The sequence below is a fragment of the Panulirus ornatus genome, chromosome 73 (assembly GCF_036320965.1).
Source record: "Panulirus ornatus isolate Po-2019 chromosome 73, ASM3632096v1, whole genome shotgun sequence".
Lineage (NCBI taxonomy): Eukaryota > Metazoa > Arthropoda > Malacostraca > Decapoda > Palinuridae > Panulirus > Panulirus ornatus.
Window position 1 is genome coordinate 9,949,107 of NC_092296.1, and position 18,203 is coordinate 9,967,309.

The 18,203-nt window shown below is 42.8% G+C and overlaps 1 protein-coding gene across 13 annotated transcripts in view; it reads right to left on the reverse strand.

Moving 5' to 3' along the window:
* Nucleotides 1-94: 94 nt before the first annotated feature.
* Nucleotides 95-18,203, reverse strand: part of LOC139748255 (uncharacterized) — a 40,409-nt gene continuing 22,300 nt past the window's right edge. For 2 of the 13 annotated variants that reach the window (XM_071661182.1, XM_071661179.1), the window contains 8 exons: nucleotides 8,477-8,626; nucleotides 8,260-8,326; nucleotides 7,781-7,847; nucleotides 7,453-7,624; nucleotides 7,054-7,225; nucleotides 6,862-6,928; nucleotides 6,404-6,705; nucleotides 6,213-6,285 (listed from right to left, as the gene is read on the reverse strand). In XM_071661182.1, the coding sequence (XP_071517283.1) occupies nucleotides 8,285-8,326; nucleotides 8,477-8,626 (192 nt within the window). In that variant the 3' untranslated portion in view covers nucleotides 6,213-6,285; nucleotides 6,404-6,705; nucleotides 6,862-6,928; ... (2 more) ...; nucleotides 7,781-7,847; nucleotides 8,260-8,284. The other 11 variants (XM_071661185.1, XM_071661189.1, XM_071661188.1 and 8 more) reach the window with 11 other exon arrangements.

Here is an 18,203-nt window from a genome sequence, read left to right on the forward strand (position 1 = left end):
TCATTTGCCACAACACACCTTTAGGGATAATCCAACGACATTGTCATGATGGCCGGCACTTCGTCTGAACAACGGCTAAAATGATTATCCTATAAATCTCGGCATATATTCATATTAATTTTTTCAGTTTTTATGAAAAACCTTGTACTTCTGAGCACCTCCAGCAGCGCCTGGTTCCTAGCGGCGACTTTGGCGGCCCAGAGAAGGATGTAGAAGATTCACTGGAGGTCCTGGAGGGTGAGGAACATGTGGGTCCGTTGCCACGACGACTCCTGTTGCTGCCGCTTCCAGTCCTTTTCCTTCAGTGACTCCAAATCCACCTATGAATACAATACCTTTAAGCTCAGGACGAATGAGTGGACTTTGCTACAAATGTTCCAGTGAAGCAAATTATTACATGGAAGAATGTAACGTTCATTTGCCACAACTCACCTTTAGGGATAATCTAACGATATCGTCATCATGCGTCTCTTGTCAATCTACTGAGGTCAATTCATTCCTGAAATGTATGATATTGTTGGTCATGATGGCTGGCACTTCCTCTGAACAACAGCTACAAATGATTATCCTATAAATCTATTTTCATATATTCATAGAAATTTTCAGCTTGTATGAAAAGTTTGTTATCCCTGGGGATAGGGGAGAAAGAATACTTCCCACGTGTTCCCTGCGTGTCGTAGAAGGCGACTAAAAGGGGAGGGAGCGGGGGGCTGGAAATCTTCCCCTCTCGTTTTTTTTTTTAATTTTCCAAAACAAGGAACAAAGAAGGGGGCCAGGTGAGGATATTCCCTCCAAGGCCCAGTCCTCTGTTCTTAACGCTACCTCGCTAAAGCGGGAAATGGCGAATAGTTTGAAAGAAAAAAGAAAAGATGAAAAGTTTGTATCTCTGAGCACCTCCAGCAGTACCTGGTTCTTAGCGGCGACGCTGGCGGCCCAGGCGAGGATGTAGAAGATACCCTGGATGTCCTGGAGGGTGAGGAACATGTTGGTCCGCTGCCCCGACGACTCACGTTGCTGCCGCTTCCAGTCCTTCTCCTTCAGTGACTCCATCTCCACTTATAATACATTACCTTTAAGCTCAAGAGGAATGAGTGGACTTTGCTACAAATGTTCCAGGGAAGCAAATTATTACATGGAAAAATGTAACCTTCATTTGCCACAACTCACCTTTAGGGATAATCCAACGACATTGTCATGATGGCCGGCACTTCGTCTGAACAACGGCTAAAATGATTATCCTATAAATCTGTCGGCATATATTCATATTAATTTTCAGTTTTTATGAAAAACCTTGTACCTCTGAGCACCTCCAGCAGCGCCTGGTTCCTAGCGGCGACTTTGGCGGCCCAGAGAAGGATGTAGAAGATTCACTGGAGGTCCTGGAGGGTGAGGAACATGTTGGTCCGTTGCCACGACGACTCCTGTTGCTGCCGCTTCCAGTCCATCTCCTTCAGTGACTCCAAATCCACCTATAAATACAATACCTTTAAGCCCAAGACGAATGAGAGAACTTTGCTACAAATGTTCCAGTGAAGCAAATTATTACATGGAAGAATGTAACGTTCATTTGCCACAACTCACGTTTAGGGATAATCCAATGATATCGTCATGATACGTCTCTTGTCAATCTTCTGAGGTCAATACGGTCGTGAAATGTATGATATTGTTGGTCATGATGGCTGGCACTTCGTCTGAACAACGGCTACAAATGATTATCCTATAAATTTGTCGTCATATATTCATAGAAATTTTCAGTTTTTATGAAAAGCTTTGTATCTCTGAGCACCTCCAGTAGTACCTGGTTCTAATCGGCGACGCTGGCGGCCCAGGCGAGGATAAGGATGTAGATGATGTCCTAGAGGGTGAGGAACATGTTGGTCCGCTGCCCCGACGACTCACGTTGCTGCCGCTTAGAGTCCTTCTCCTTCAGTGACTCCATCTCCACCTATAAATACATTACCTTTAAGCTCAGGAGGAATGAGTGGACTTTGCTACAAATGTTCCAGTGAAGGAAAGTATTACATCGAAAAATGTAACTTTCATTTGCCACAACTCACCTTTAGGGATAATCCAACGACATTGTTATGATGGCCGGCACATCGTCTGAACAACGGCTAAAATGATTATCCTATAAATCTGTCGTCATATATTCATAGAATTATTCAGTTTTTATGAAAAGCTTTGTACCTCTGAGCACCTCCAGCAGTGCCTGGTTGTTACCGGCGACGCAGGCGGCCCAGACGAGGATATAGAAGATACTCTGGAGGTCCTGGAGGTTGAGGAACATGTTGGTCCGTTGCCCCGACGACTTCTGCTGCTCAATCTTCCAGTCCTTCTCCTTCAGTGCCTCCAAATTCATCTATAAATACAATACCTTTAAGCTCAAGAGGAATGAGTAGACTTTTCATAGGCTATTCCCTTTCTCTTAACTTCTTTGATTACGACTTTGCTACAAATGTTCCAGTGAAACAAATTATTACATGGAAGAATGTAACGTTCATTTGCTACAACTCACCTTTAGGGATAATCCAACGATATCGTCATGATACGTCTCTTGTCAATCTTCTGAGGTCAATACAGTCCTGAAATGTATAATACTGTTGGTCATAATAGCAGGCTCTTCGTCTGAACAACGGCTACAATCGATTATCCTATAAATCTGTCGTCATATATTCATAGAAATTTTCAGTTTTTATGAAAAGCTTTGTATCTCTGAGCACCTCCAGCAGTACCTGTTTCTTATCGGCGACGCTGGCGGCCCAGGCGAGGATGTAGAAGATACATTGGAGGTCCTGGAGGGTGAGGAACACGTTGGTCCGCTGCCCCGACGACTCACGTTGCTGCCGCTTAGAGTCCTTCTCCTTCAGTGACTCCATCTCCACCTATGAATACATTACCTTTAATTAAAGCTCAGGAGGAATGAGTGGACTTTGCTACAAATGTTCCAGTGAAGCAAATTATTACATGGAAGAATGTAACGTTCATTTGCTACAACTCACCTTTAGGGATAATCCAACGACATTGTTATGATGGCCGACACATCGTCTGAGCAACGGCTAAAATGATTATCCTATAAATCTGTCGTCATATATTCATAGAATTATTCAGTTTTTATGAAAAGCTTTGTACCTCTGAGCACCTCCAGCAGTGCCTGGTTCCTAGCGGCGAATTTGGCGGCCCAGACGAGGATATAGAAGATACCCTGGAGGTCCTGGAGGTTGAGGAACATGTTGGTCCGTTGCCCCGACGACTTCTGCTGCTGAATCTTCCAGTCCTTCTCCTTCAGTGCCTCCAAATTCATCTATACATACAATACCTTTAAGCTCAAGAGGAATGAGTGGAATTTTCATAGGTTATTCCCTTTCTCTTAACTTCTTTGATTACGACTTTGCTACAAATGTTCCATTGAAACAAATTATTACATGGAAGAATGTAACGTTCATTTGCTACAACTCACGTTTAGGATAATCCAACGATATCGTCATGATACGTCTCTTGTCAATTTTCCGAGTCCTGAAATGTATAATACTGTTGGTCATAATAGCCGGCTCTTCGTCTGAACAACGGCTAAAATCGATTATCCTATAAATCTGTCGTCATATATTCATAGAGATTTTCAGTTTTTATGAAAAACTTTGTATCTCTGAGCACCTCCAGCAGTACCTGTTTCTTAGCGGCGAAGCTGGCGGCCCAAGCGAGGATGTAGAAGATACATTGGAGGTCCTGGAGGGTGAGGAACATGTTGGTCCGCTGCCCCGACGACTCACGTTGCTGCCGCTTCCAGTCCTTCTCCTTCAGTGACTCCATCTCCACACATAAATACATTACCTTTAAGCTCAAGAGGAATGAGTGGACTTTGCTACAAATGTTCAAGGGAAGCAAATTATTACATGGAAAAATGTAACCTTCATTTGCCACAACACACCTTTAGGGATAATCCAACGACATTGTCATGATGGCCGGCACTTCGTCTGAACAACGGCTAAAATGATTATCCTATAAATCTGTCGGCATATATTCATATTAATTTTTTCAGTTTTTATGAAAAACCTTGTACCTCTGAGCACCTCCAGCAGCGCCTGGTTCCTAGCGGCGACTTTGGCGGCCCAGAGAAGGATGTAGAAGATTCACTGGAGGTCCTGGAGGGTGAGGAACATGTGGGTCCGTTGCCACGACGACTCCTGTTGCTGCCGCTTCCAGTCCTTTTCCTTCAGTGACTCCAAATCCACCTATGAATACAATACCTTTAAGCTCAGGACGAATGAGTGGACTTTGCTACAAATGTTCCAGTGAAGCAAATTATTACATGGAAGAATGTAACGTTCATTTGCCACAACTCACCTTTAGGGATAATCTAACGATATCGTCATGATGCGTCTCTTGTCAATCTACTGAGGTCAATTCATTCCTGAAATGTATGATATTGTTGGTCATGATGGCTGGCACTTCCTCTGAACAACAGCTACAAATGATTATCCTATAAATCTATTTTCATATATTCATAGAAATTTTCAGCTTGTATGAAAAGTTTGTTATCCCTGGGGATAGGGGAGAAAGAATACTTCCCACGTGTTCCCTGCGTGTCGTAGAAGGCGACTAAAAGGGGAGGGAGCGGGGGGCTGGAAATCTTCCCCTCTCGTTTTTTTTTTTAATTTTCCAAAACAAGGAACAAAGAAGGGGGCCAGGTGAGGATATTCCCTCCAAGGCCCAGTCCTCTGTTCTTAACGCTACCTCCTTAAACGTGGCAATATTAAAAAAAGAAAATGAAATTTGTACTCTGAGCACCTCCAGCAGCCTGGTTCTTAGCGGCGACTGGCGCCCAGAGAGGATGTAGAAGATCACTGGAGGTCCTGGAGGGTGAGGAACATGTTGGTCCTTGCAGACGACTCCTGTGCTGCCTTTTAGTCCTTTTCCTTCATGACTCCAAATCCACCTATGAATACATACCTTTAAGCCAAGACTATAGACTGAGAACTTTGCTACAAATGTTCCAGTGAACAAATTATTACATGGAAGAATGTAACGTTCATTTGCCACAACTCACCTTTAAGGGAAATCCAACGATATCGTATGATGCGTCTCTTGTCGATTTTTTGAGGTCAATACAGTCCTGAAATGTATGATACTGTCGGTCATGATGGCTGGCACTTCGTCTGAACAACTCCTACAAAAGATTATCCTATAAATCTGTCGGCATATATTCATAGGAATTTTCAGGTTTTATGAAAATCTTTGTACCTCTGAGCACCTCCAGCCGTGTCTGGTTCTTAGCGGCGACGCTGGCGGAGTAGACGAGGATGTAGAAGATACACTGGATGTCCTGGAGGGTGAGGAACATGTTGGTCCGTTGCCCAGACGACTTACGTTGCTGCCGCTTCCAGTCCTTCTCCCTCAGTGACTCCATCTCCACACATAAATACATTACCTTTAAGCTCTAGAGGAATGAGTGGACTTTGCTACTAATGTTCCAGGGAAGCAAATTATTACATGGAAAAATGTAACCTTCATTTGCCACAACTCACCTTTAGGGATAATCCAACGCCATTGTCATGATGGCCGGCACTTCGTCTGAACAACGGCTAAAATGATTAGTCGGCATATATTCATATTAATTTTCAGATTTTATGGCAAACCTTGTACCTCTGAGCACCTCCAGCAGCGCCTGGTTCCTAGCGGCGACTTTGGCGGCCCAGAGAAGGATGTAGAAGATTCACTGGAGGTCCTGGAGGGTGAGGAACATGTTGGTCCGGTGTCACGACGACTCCTGTTGCTGCCGCTTCTAGTCCATCTCCTTCAGTGACTCCAAATCCACCTATAAATACAGTACCTTTAAGCCCAAGACGAATGAGAGAACTTTGCTACAAATGTTCCAGTGAAGCAAATTATTACATGGAAGAATGTAACGTTCATTTGCCACAACTCACGTTTAGGGATAATCCAATGATATCGTCATGATACGTCTCTTGTCAATCTTCTGAGGTCAATACGGTCGTGAAATGTATGATATTGTTGGTCATGATGGCTGGCACTTCGTCTGAACAACGGCTACAAATGATTATCCTATAAATCTGTCGTCATATATTCATAGAGATTTTCAGTTTTTATGAAAAACTTAGTATCTCTTAGCACCTCCAGCAGTACCTGTTTCTTATCGGCGAAGCTAGCCGCACACGCGAGGATGTAGAAGATACATTGGAGATCCTGGAGGGTGAGGAACATGTTGGTCCGCTGCCCCGACGACTCACGTTGCTGCCGCTTCCAGTCCTTCTCCTTCAGTGACTCCATCTCCACACATAAATACATTACCTTAAAGCTCAAGAGGAATGAGTGGACTTTGCTACAAATGTTCCAGGGAAGCAAATTATTACATGGAAAAATGTAACCTTTATTTGCCACAACTCACCTTCAAGAATAATCCAATGATATTGTCATGATGGCTGGCACTTCGTCTGAACAACGGCTTAAATGATTAACCTATAAATCTGTCGGCATATATTCTCAGAAATTTTCAGTTTTTATGAAAAACCTTGTACCTCTGAGCACCTCCAGCAGCGCCTGGTTCCTAGCGGCGACTTTGGCGGCCCAGAGAAGGATGTAGAAGATTCACTGGAGGTCCTGGAGGGTGAGGAACATGTTGGTCCGTTGCCACGATGACTCCTGTTGCTGACGCTTCCAGTCCTTCTCCTTCAGGGACTCCAAATCCAACTATAAATACAATACCTTTAAGCTCAAGAGGAACGAATGTACTTTTCATAGGTTATACCCTTTCCGTTAATTTTTTTGATTACGACTTTGCTACAAATGTTCCAGTGAAACAAATTATTACATTGAAGAATGTAACTTTCATTTGCTACGACTCACCTTTAGGGATAATTCAACGATATCTTCATGATGCGTCTCTTGTCAATCTTCTGAGGTCAATACAGTCCTGAAATGTATAATACTGTTGGTCATGATGGCTGGCACTTCGTTTGAACAACAGCTACAAATGATTATCCTATAAATCTGTCATATATTCATAGAAATTTTCAGTTTTTATGAAAAGCTTTGTACCTCTGAGCACATCCAGCAATGCCTGGTTCGTAGCGGCGATGCAGGCGGCCCAGACGAGGATGTAAAAGATACACTGGAGGTCCTGGAGGGTGAGGAACATGTTGGTCCGCTGCCCCGATGACTCCTCCTGCTGCTGCTTCCATTCCTTCTCCTTCAGTGACTCCAAATCCACCTATCAGATCAAGAAGAGTGAGTGGACTTTGCTACAAATGTTCCAGTGAAGCAAATTATTACATGGAAAAATGTAACCTTCATTTGCCACAGCTCACCTTCAGGGATAATCCAACGACATTGTTATGATGGCCGGCACTTCCTCTGAACAAGGGCTACAAATGATTATCCTATAAATCTGACGTCATATATTCATATAAATTTTCAGATTTATGAAAAGCTTTGTACCTCTGAGCATCTACAGCAGTGCTTGGTTCTAAACGGCGACGCAGGCGGCCCAGACGAGGATACAAAAGATACCCTGGAGATCCTGGAGGGTGAGGAACATGTTGGTCCGCTGCCCCGACGACTCATGTTCCTACCGCTTCCATTCCTTCTCCTTCAGTGACTCCATCTCCACCTATAAATACATTACCTTTAAGCTCAAGAAGAATGAGTGGACTTTTCATAGATTATTCCCTTTCTGTTAACTTTTTTTATTACGACTTTGCTACAAATGTTCCAGTGAAACAAATTATTACATAGAAGAATGTAACGTTCATTTGCCACAATTCACCTTTAGGGGTAATCCAACGATATCGTCATGATACGTCTCTTGTCAATCTTCTGAGGTCAATACAGTCCTGAAATGTATAATACTGTTGGTCATAATAGCCGGCTCTTCGTCTGAACAACGGCTACAATCGATAATCCTATAAATTTGTCGTCATATATTCATAGAAATTTTCAGTTTTTATGAAAAACTTTGTATCTCTGAGCACCTCCAGCAGTGCCTGTTTCTTAGCGGCAACGCTGGTGGCCCACGGGAGGATATAGAAAATACACTGGAGGTCCTGGAGGGTGAGGAACATGTTGGTTCGCTGCCCCGACGACTCACGTTGCTGCCGCTTCCAGTTCTTCTCCCTCAGTGACTCCATCTCCACACATAAATACATTACCTTTAAGCTGAAGAGGAATGAGCTGACTTTGCTACAAATGTTCCAGTGAAGCAAATTATTACATGGAAGAATGTAACGTTCATTTGCCACAACTCACCTTTGGGGATAATCCAACGATATCGTCATGATGCGTCTCTTGTCAATCTACTGAGGTCAATATATTCCTGAAATGTATGATATTGTTGGTCATGATGGCCAGCACTTCCTTCGAACAACGGCTACAAATGATGATCCTATAGATCTGTCGTCATACATTCATAGAAAGTTTCAGTTTTTATGAAAAGCTTTGTACCTCTGAGCACCTCCAGTAGTACCTGGTTCTTAGCTGCGACGCTGGCTGCCCAGACGAGGATGTAGAAGATACACTGGAGGTCCTGGAGGGTGAGGAACATGTTGGTCCGTTGCCCAGACGACTCATGTTGCTGCCACTTCCATTCCTTCTCCTTCAGTGACTCCATCTCCACCTATAAATACATTACCTTTAAGCTCAAGAAGAATGAGTGGAATTTTCATAGATTATTCCCTTTCTGTTAACTTTTTTGATTACGACTTTGCTACAAATGTTCCAGTGAAGCAAATTATTACATGGAAGAATGTAACGTTCATTTGCCACAACTCACCTTTAGGGATAATCTAACGATATCGTCATGATGCGTCTCTTGTGTACATTATGTATCGTGTGTGGCAGAAGGTGTCCCTCCTGTATCGTGTGAGGCCGAATGTGCACCTTATGTATCTTCTGTGGAAGAATGTGTGCCTCGTGTATGGTGAGTGGCATAATGTGAGCCTCATGTATCGTGTGTGGAAGAATATGTATCCTGTGTGTCGTGGCAGAATGTGTTCCTTATGCTTCGTGTGGGTAGATTATGGGCCTCATGTATCGTGTGTCAGAAAGTGTGCCACATGTATCGTGCGTGGCAGAATGTGTGCCCCATGTATCTTGTGTGGGAGAATTTGTACCTTATGTATCATATGTGGCAAAATGTGTGCCTTATGTATCGTGTGTGGCAGAATGTGTGCCTCAGGTATCGTGTGTGGCAGAATGTGTACCTTATGCATTGTGTGTGGCAGATTGCGTGCCACATGTATCGTGTGTGGCAGAATGTGTACCTTGTGTATCATGTGTGGCAGATGGTGTTCCTCATGTATTGTGTGTGGCAGAAAGTGTACCGTATGTATCGTTTGTGGAAGGATGTGTGCCTCATGTATCAGGAGTGGCAGAATGTGTGCCTCATGTATTGTGTGGGGCAGAATGTGTACCTTATTTATCGTGTGTGGCAGAATCTTTCCCTCATGTATCGCGTGTGGCAGAGTGTCTACCTTATGTATCATGAGTGGAAGAATATGTGCCTCACATAATGCGAGTGCAACAATGTGTGCCTCATGTATCGTGTGTGGCAGAATGTTTATCTTATGTATCGTGTGTGGCAGAATGTGGGCCTCTTGCATCGGTTGTGGCAGGATGTGCGCCACATGTATCATGTGTGGACAAATGTGTCTCATGTATTATGTGTGGCAGAATGTGTATCTTATGTATCGTGTGTGGCAGATTGTGTACCTTATGTATCGTGTGTGGCAGAATGTGTGCTATATATATCGTGTGTGGTGAAATGTGAGCCTACTGTATTATGTGTGGTAGGATATGTGCTTCATGTATCTTGTGTGGTAGAATGTGTGGCTCATGTATTGTGTGTGGTAAAATGTGTGTCTCATGTATCGTGTGTGGCAGATTGTGTGCCTTATGTATCGTGTGTGGCAGAATTTGTACCTTACGTACTGAGTGAGGAAGAATGTGTGCCACATGTATCGTGCATGGCAGAATATGTGCCTCATGTATCGTGTATGTCAGATTGTGTGCCTCATGTATTGTGTGTGGCAGAATGTGTACCTTATGTATCGTGTGTGGCAGAATGTGTGCCACATGCATATGTGTGGCAGGATGCGTACCTTTTGTGTCATGTGTGGCAAATGTGTGCCACATGTATCGTGTGTGGCAGTATGTGTACCTTATATATCGTGTGTGGAAGAATGTGTGCCACACGTATCGCGAGTGGCAGAATTTGTGCCTCATGTATTGTGTGCGCAGGATGTAATTCTTATGTATCGTATGTGTCAAAATATGTTCCATATGTTTCGTGTTGGCAGAATGTGGGCCTTATGTATCGTGTGTGGCAGAACGTGTGTCTTATGTATCGTATGTGGCAGAATGTGTTCCACATGTATCGTGTGGCAGAATGTGTGCCCCATGTATCGTGTGTAGGAGAATATGTACTTGTGTATCGTGTGTGACAGAATGAGTTCCTTATGTTTCGTGTGGGCAGAATGTGTGCCACATGTATAGTGTGTGGCAAAATGTGTGCCTCGTGTATCGTGTGCGGTAGAATTTGTGCCGTATGTATCGTGTGTGGTAGACTGTGTGCCACATATATCGTGTGTGGTAGAATGTGCGCCTCATGTTTCGTGAGTGGCAGGATGTGTGCCTCATGTATCGTGTGTGGCACAATGTGTCCCTTATGTGTCGTGTGTGGCAGAATGTGTGCCTCATGTATCAGGTATGGTAGTATGCGTGCCACATGTATCGTGTGTGGCAGAATGTGTGGCTCATGTATCGTGTGGCAGAATATGTGCCTCTTGTATCATGTGGTACATTGTGTGCCTCATGTATCATATGATAAAATGCATGCCATATGTATCTTGTGTGGCAGAATGAGTGCCTCATGTATCATGTGTGGCAGAATATGTGCCACATGTATCCTGTGTGGCAGAATGTGTACTTTAAATATCAGTTGTGGCAGAATGTGCGCCTTATGTATCGTGTGTGGTAGAATGTGTCCCTCATGTATCGTGTGTGGTAGAATGTGTGCATCATGTATCATGTGCGGCAGAATGTTGGCCTCCTGTATCATGTGTGGCATAATGTGTGCCTCATGTGTCGTGTGGCATAATGTGTGCCTCATGTATCGTGTGGCAAAATGTGTAACCTCTGTATCGTGTGAGGCAGAATATGTACCTTATGTAATGTGTGTGTCGCAGAATGTGGGCCTCATGTATCGTGTGTGGTAGAATGTGTTCCCCATGTATCGTATGAGGTAGAATGTGCGCCTCAAGTATCATGTGTGGCAAAATGTGCACCTTATGTATCGTTTGTGGCAGACTGTGTGCAAAATGTATCGTCTGTGGCAGACTGTGTGCCACATGTATCGTATGTGGTAGAATGTGTACATTATGTATCGTGTGTGGCAAATGGTGTCACTCATGTATCGTGTGAGGCCGAATGTGTACCTTATGTATGTTCTGTGGAAGAATGTGTGCCTTATGTATCGTGAGTGGCATAATGTGTGCCTCAAGTATCGTGTGTGGCAGAATGTGTATCTTATGTATCATGTGTGGCAGAATGTGTTCCTTATGCTTCGTGTGGGCAGGATATGGGCCTCATGTATCGTGTGTGTCAGAATATGTGACACATGTATTGTGTGTGGGAGAATGTGTGCCCCATGTATCTTGTGTGGGAGAATGTGTACCTTATGTATCGTGTGTGGCAGAATGTGTGCCACGTGTATCGTGTGTGTCAGAATGTGTACCTTATGTATCGTGTGTGGGAGGACGTGTGCCTTATGTATCGTGTGGCTTAATATGTGCCTTATGTATCGGGTGTGGCAGAATGTCTGCCTCAATATCGTGTGTAGCAGAATGTGTATCTTATGTATCGTGTGTAGAAGAATGTGTGCCTCATGTATCGTGTTTTGCAGAATGTGTGCCTCATGTATCGTATGTGGCAGAATGTGTGCCTCATGTCTCGTGTGTGGCAGAATGTGTTCCTTATGCTTCGTGTGGGCCTCATGTATCGTGTGTGTCAGAATGTGTTCCACATGTATCGTGTGGGGCAGAATTTGTGCCCTTTGTATCTTGTGTGGGAGAATGTGTACATTATGTATCGTGTGTGGCAGAATGTGTGACGCATGTGTTGTGTGTGACAGAATGTGTTCCACATGTATCGTGTGTGCCAGATTGTGTGCCCAATGTATCGTATGTGGGAGAATGTGTACCTTATGTATCGTGTGTGGCAGAATGTGTGCCTTATGTATCATGTGTGGCAGAATGTGTGCCCCAAGTATCGTGTGTGGCAGAATGTGTGCCTCATGTATCGTTTGTTGCAGAATGTGCCTCATGTATCGTGTGTGGCAGAATGTGTCTCATGTATCTTGTGTGGCTGACTGTTTGCCTCATGTATCGGTTGTGGCAGAATGTGCTCCTCATGTATCGTGTGTGGCAGAATGTGTATCTTATGCATCGTGTGTGGCAGTGTGTGTACCTTATGTATCGTGTCTGGCAGAATGTGCGCCTCATGTATCGTGTGTTGCAGAATGTGTGCCACATGTATCGTGTGTAGTGGAATGTGTACATCATGTATTGTACTTGGTAGAATATGTACCTCTTGTATCGTGTGTGACAATGTGTACCTTATGTATCGTGGAGCAGAATGTGTACTTTATGTATCGTGTGGCAGAATGTGTACCTTATGTATCGATGTATCGTGTGTAGCAGAATGTGCGCCTCATGTATCGTATGTGGTAGAATGTGTGCTACAAGTATCATGTTTGGCAGAATGTGTGCCTCTTGTATCATGTGTTTTAAAATGTGCCTCATGTATCGTGTGTGGTACAATGCGTCACTTATGTACCGTGTGGGGCAGAATATGGGCCTCATGTATCGCGTGTGGCAAAATATGTGCCACATGTATCGTGTGTGGCAGAATGTGTGCCTCCTGTAGCGTTTTGGTAGAATGTGTGCTTCATGTATCGTGTGTGGCAGGCATAATATGTGCCTCATGTATCGTGTGTGGCAGAATGCGTCCCTTATGTATTGTGTGTGGCAGAGGGTGTTCCTTATGTATCGTGTGTGGCAAAATGTGTACCTTATGTATCGTGTGTGGCAGAATATGGGCCTCATGTATTGCGTATGGCAGTATATGTGCCAAATGTATCGTGTGTGGCAGAATATGTGCCTCATGTAGCTTTGTGGCAGAATGTGTGCCTCATGTATCGTGTGTGGATGGGGGCTATGATTTTGGTGTATTATACATGACAGCTCGAAAAAGTGAGGCCATTCTTGTGCCTGGGGTGTACGTACATGTGTGTGTGTGTGTGTGTGTGCCTCCCCAGCAATTTAGAGTGAGGAATCAAGTAATAATTGAATAAAGGAGTAAGTTATGTGGTAGCTGAGGATATAATTAGGCAACATGGGGCATCCAATGTGACTGAAAATGGTGAAAATCTTAAGTTGTGTGCTGAAAAAGCACTGGTGATTGGGAGTAAATGGTTTAAAAAGAGAGATATACATAAATATGAGTGCAGGGTAAATGATAAACAGGCACCACTAGTTTGTTTCCTAATTAATGGGCATGTTAAAGAGAGACTTAAGATGTGAAAATGCTGAAAGGGTCACCTCCACAACATTCCCAGATTCTGAGTAGTAGACTGTAAAATTCATAATGTAAGGTTTCCAGGATGGAGATATGGTCATGCCAAACATGCTTATATTACAGCAAGATCATCCTAATGAGGACTTGTGTCATGATTGAAGCAGATACCACAAAACTTACCATTTTCTTCAACGCTTATGTCTCATGTATTTTCTTCCTCTTCCTTCTTGAATTTTGTTCAAGTTCTAACTGATTCTGTTGGAATACAGACTTTTAATTTACATGGATATGCTGTCCTACTTAACCAAAAAGCTAGCAATATATAGTTTGGAATTTCTAAATACATCAGAGCAATATACACCCCCTCCACAATATACGTCCGCATTCATTCTTACTGACCAGTCGGATCTCGAAATGCACTTAAGTCAGCTGTATGTAGAATTTGTATACCTGTACAGCATTCATTTATCCTACTCAATTTTTATCATAGTTCTGTAGTTTCTTTTTACCTTTTATTGAAGATACTTCAATTCAATTTTCATTTTATTTTATTATACTTTGTCGCAGTCTCCTGCGTTGAGGCAGCGCAAGGAAACAGAAGAAAGAATGGCCCAACCCACCTACATACACGTCCACACATGCACATATACATACCTATACATTTCAAAGTATACATATATATACATACACAGACATATACATATATACACATGTACATAATTCATACTTGCTGCCTTTATTCATTCCCATCGCTACCCTGCCACACATGAAATGAAAACCCCCTCCTCCCGCATGTGTGTGAGGTAGCGCTAAGAAAAGACAACAAAGGCCACATTCGTTCACACTCAGTTTCTAGCTGTCATGTATAATGCACTGAAACCACAGCTCCCTTTCCATGTCCAGGCCCCACAAAACTTTCCATGGTATACCCCAGATGCTTCACATGCCCTGGTTCAATCCACTGACCGCACATCGACCCCAGTATTAATTATATAAATTCATATATTTATTATAATTTATCGCTGTCTCATGCGTTTGTACGGTAGTGCAAGGAAACAGATGAAAGAATGGCCCAACCCAACCACATACACATGTATATACATGCACATCCACACACACACATATACATACCTATACAATTAAACATACATATATATGTACTTACACAGACATATACATATATACATATGTGCATAATTTATACTTGCTGCCTTTATTCATTACCGTCGCCACCCCACCACACACGAAATGACACCCCTCACCCCCCTTATATGCAAGATTCTTTAGTTCATATTCTATTTTTACTTCTAATTTATATTCTTTTTCCAGTCATATGTATGGATGGTCGTAAGTCACATAGGTCTTAAGTAGGAGAGAGCTTGCATATGACTACAGTCTGTTGATAAAATTTCTTTCATAAAAACTACTGCATCTGAGGTACTACAGACTCCACTCATACCTTATGACTACACATCAACATCAACATAATGACATGATTAAGAAGCTAAGCATAGCAATGTGTGCAATACAAATGGCTACCCATAATGATTAAGGATGAGAAACATCTACCCCCAATGAAAAAATTAATCCTGATGAAATTACCATTATAAATAAAGCTACATCACACAAAATCAGTTCAATATTTGACTTTCTGCTGCCCTGGTCACAGCACTGTGTCTAGACTCCAATCGCTTATTCTCAGGGCAAATACCCAAAAGAAATGCCTTGTGGAGTTTACAATTTCCAATAAAAGCTATTTTTGTTGAGAAAACCAATCATTTTCTTAAAATCTACTTGATTACAAATCAGCTAAATAGCAATGGTGCAAATACAAACTTTCAATTGCTATTTCATAATAAGACTGCACCGATGCTTTCTATTGAATTTTTCATACTAGTTCATCATTTTCTGAGTAAGCAAGGTATCTATCCATCTATATTTCTGATGCTCATTCCCTCTGGGAACCCATAACAAGGGGGTAGCCGTGGAAAATAAGTCTCCACTTATCTGTAACTTTAAATGCCTCCATCGCATACACTACTCCATGCATTCTTCCACCATTTCTCTCCCTCCAGTACTCCACCCTATTTCCCTGTCACAGGTGGTCTTCCATTAACACCAATATCTTTAATAATACTATCATGTACTCTCCTTGTAAACTTTTCTTCTTGCATTCTTTCCACATGCCCAAACCATCTCATAAATATTATGTTTCAACCAGGAACATGTGAAGAAAAGATTTCATTCACTTTCAACTATTCACTAGCTGTCATGTGTAAAGTTTTTTTTTGTTAAACATTATTTCTCATCGTATAAGTTCATCTGTGGCTTTTGCTACCATATTAAAACATCATAAAAGAAGTACCAGGTAAGAAAATAAATAGAAATAGTAGGGTAGGAGCATTAGATAGGAAGAGGAGGTTCACATACTTTGGTAGACACATTCTCCCCTATCCCTGGGGATAGGGGAGAAAGAATACTTCCCACGCATTCCTTGTGTGTCATAGAAGGCAAAGGCTAGAAACCCTCCCCTTCTTGTATTTTAACTTTCTAAACGGGGAAACAGAAGGAGGAGTCACACAGGGAGTGCTCATCCTCCTCGAAGGCTCAGATTGGGGTGTCTAAATGTGTGTGGATGTAACCAAGATGAGGAAAAAAGGAGAGATACGTAGTATGTTTGAGGAAAGGAACCTGGATGTTTTGGCTCTGAGTGAAACGAACCTCAAGGGTAAGGTGAATGTCTTGGGAGTAAAGTCAAGGGTTAGTGAGAGGACAAGAGCAAGGGAAGGAGTAGCACTACTCATGAAACAGGACTGATACGGGTAAAACTGAAAGTGGATGGAGAGAGATGGGTGATTATTGGTGCATATGCACCTGGGCATGAGAAGACAGATCATGAGAGGCAAGTGCTTTGAGAGCAGCTGAGTGAGTGTTAGTAATTTTCATGCACGAGACCAAAAACAGGAGTGGTGGGAGTATGTAATAGAGTGTAAGAAAATAAACTCTAGATTGATATGGGTAAAACTGAAAGTGGATGGAGAGAGATGGGTGATTATTGATGCATATGCACCTGGGCATGAGAAGAAAGATCATGAGAGGCAAGTGTTTTGGGAGCAGCTGAGTGAGTGTGTTAGTAGTTTTAATGCACGAGACCGGGTATATAGTGATGGGTAATTTGAATGCAAAGGTGAGTAATGTGGGAGTTGAGGGAATAATTAGTGTACATGGGGTGTTCAGTGTTGTTATAAATGGAAATGGTGAAGAGCTTGTAGATTTATGTGCTGAAAAAGAACTGGTGATTGGGAATACCTGGTTTAAAAGGAGACTTGTGTGAGGAAGTACCAGGAGAGACTGAGTACAGAATGGAAAAAGGTGAGAACAATGGAAGTAAGGGGAGTGGGGGAGGAATGGGATGTATTTAGGGAAGCAGTGATGGATTGCGCAAAAGATGCTTGTGGCATGAGAAGAGTGGGAGGTGGATTGATTAGAAAGGGTAGTGAGTGGTGGGATGAAGAAGTAAGAGTATTAGTGAAAGAGAAGAGAGAGGCATTTGGACGGTTTTTGCAGGGAAAAAATGCAGTTGAGTGGGAGACGTATAAAAGAAAGAGACAGGAGGTCAAGAGAAAGGTGCAAGAGGTGAAAAAAAGGGCAAATGAGAGTTGGGGTGAGAGAGTATCATCAAATTTTAGGGAGAATAAAAAGATGTTCTGGAAGGAGGTAAATAAAGTGCGTAAGACAAGGGAGCAAATGGGAACTTCAGTGAAGGGCGCAAATGGGGAGGTGATAACAAGTAGTGGTGATGTGAGAAGGAGATGGAGTGAGTATTTTGAAGGTTTGTTGAATGTGTTTGATAGAGTGGCAGATATAGGGTGTTTTGGTCGAGGTGGTGTGCAAAGTGAGAGGGTTAGGGAAAATGATTTGGTAAAAAGAGAAGAGGTAGTAAAAGCTTTGCGGAAGATGAAAGCCGGCAAGGCAGCAGGTTTGGATGGTATTGCAGTGGAATTTATTAAAAAAGGGGGTGACTGTATTGTTGACTGGTTGGTAAGGTTATTTAATGTATGTATGACTCACGGTGAGGTGCCTGAGGATTGGCGGAATGCGTGCATAGTGCCATTGTACAAAGGCAAAGGGGATAAGAGTGAGTGCTCAAATTACAGAGGTATAAGTTTGTTGAGTATTCCTGGTAAATTATATGGGAGGGTATTGATTGAGAGGGTGAAGGCATGTACAGAGCATCAGATTGGGGAAGAGCAGTGTGGTTTCAGAAGTGGTAGAGGATGTGTGGATCAGGTGTTTGCTTTGAAGAATGTATGTGAGAAATACTTAGAAAAGCAAATGGATTTGTATGTAGCATTTATGGATCTGGAGAAGGCATATGATAGAGTTGATAGAGATGCTCTGTGGAAGGTATTAAGAATATATGGTGTGGGAGGCAAGTTGTTAGAAGCAGTGAAAAGTTTTTATCGAGGATGTAAGGCATGTGTACGTGTAGGAAGAGAGGAAAGTGATTGGTTCTCAGTGAATGTAGGTTTGCGGCAGGGGTGTGTGATGTCTCCATGGTTGTTTAATTTGTTTATGGATGGGGTTGTTAGGGAGGTGAATGCAGAGTTTTGGAAAGA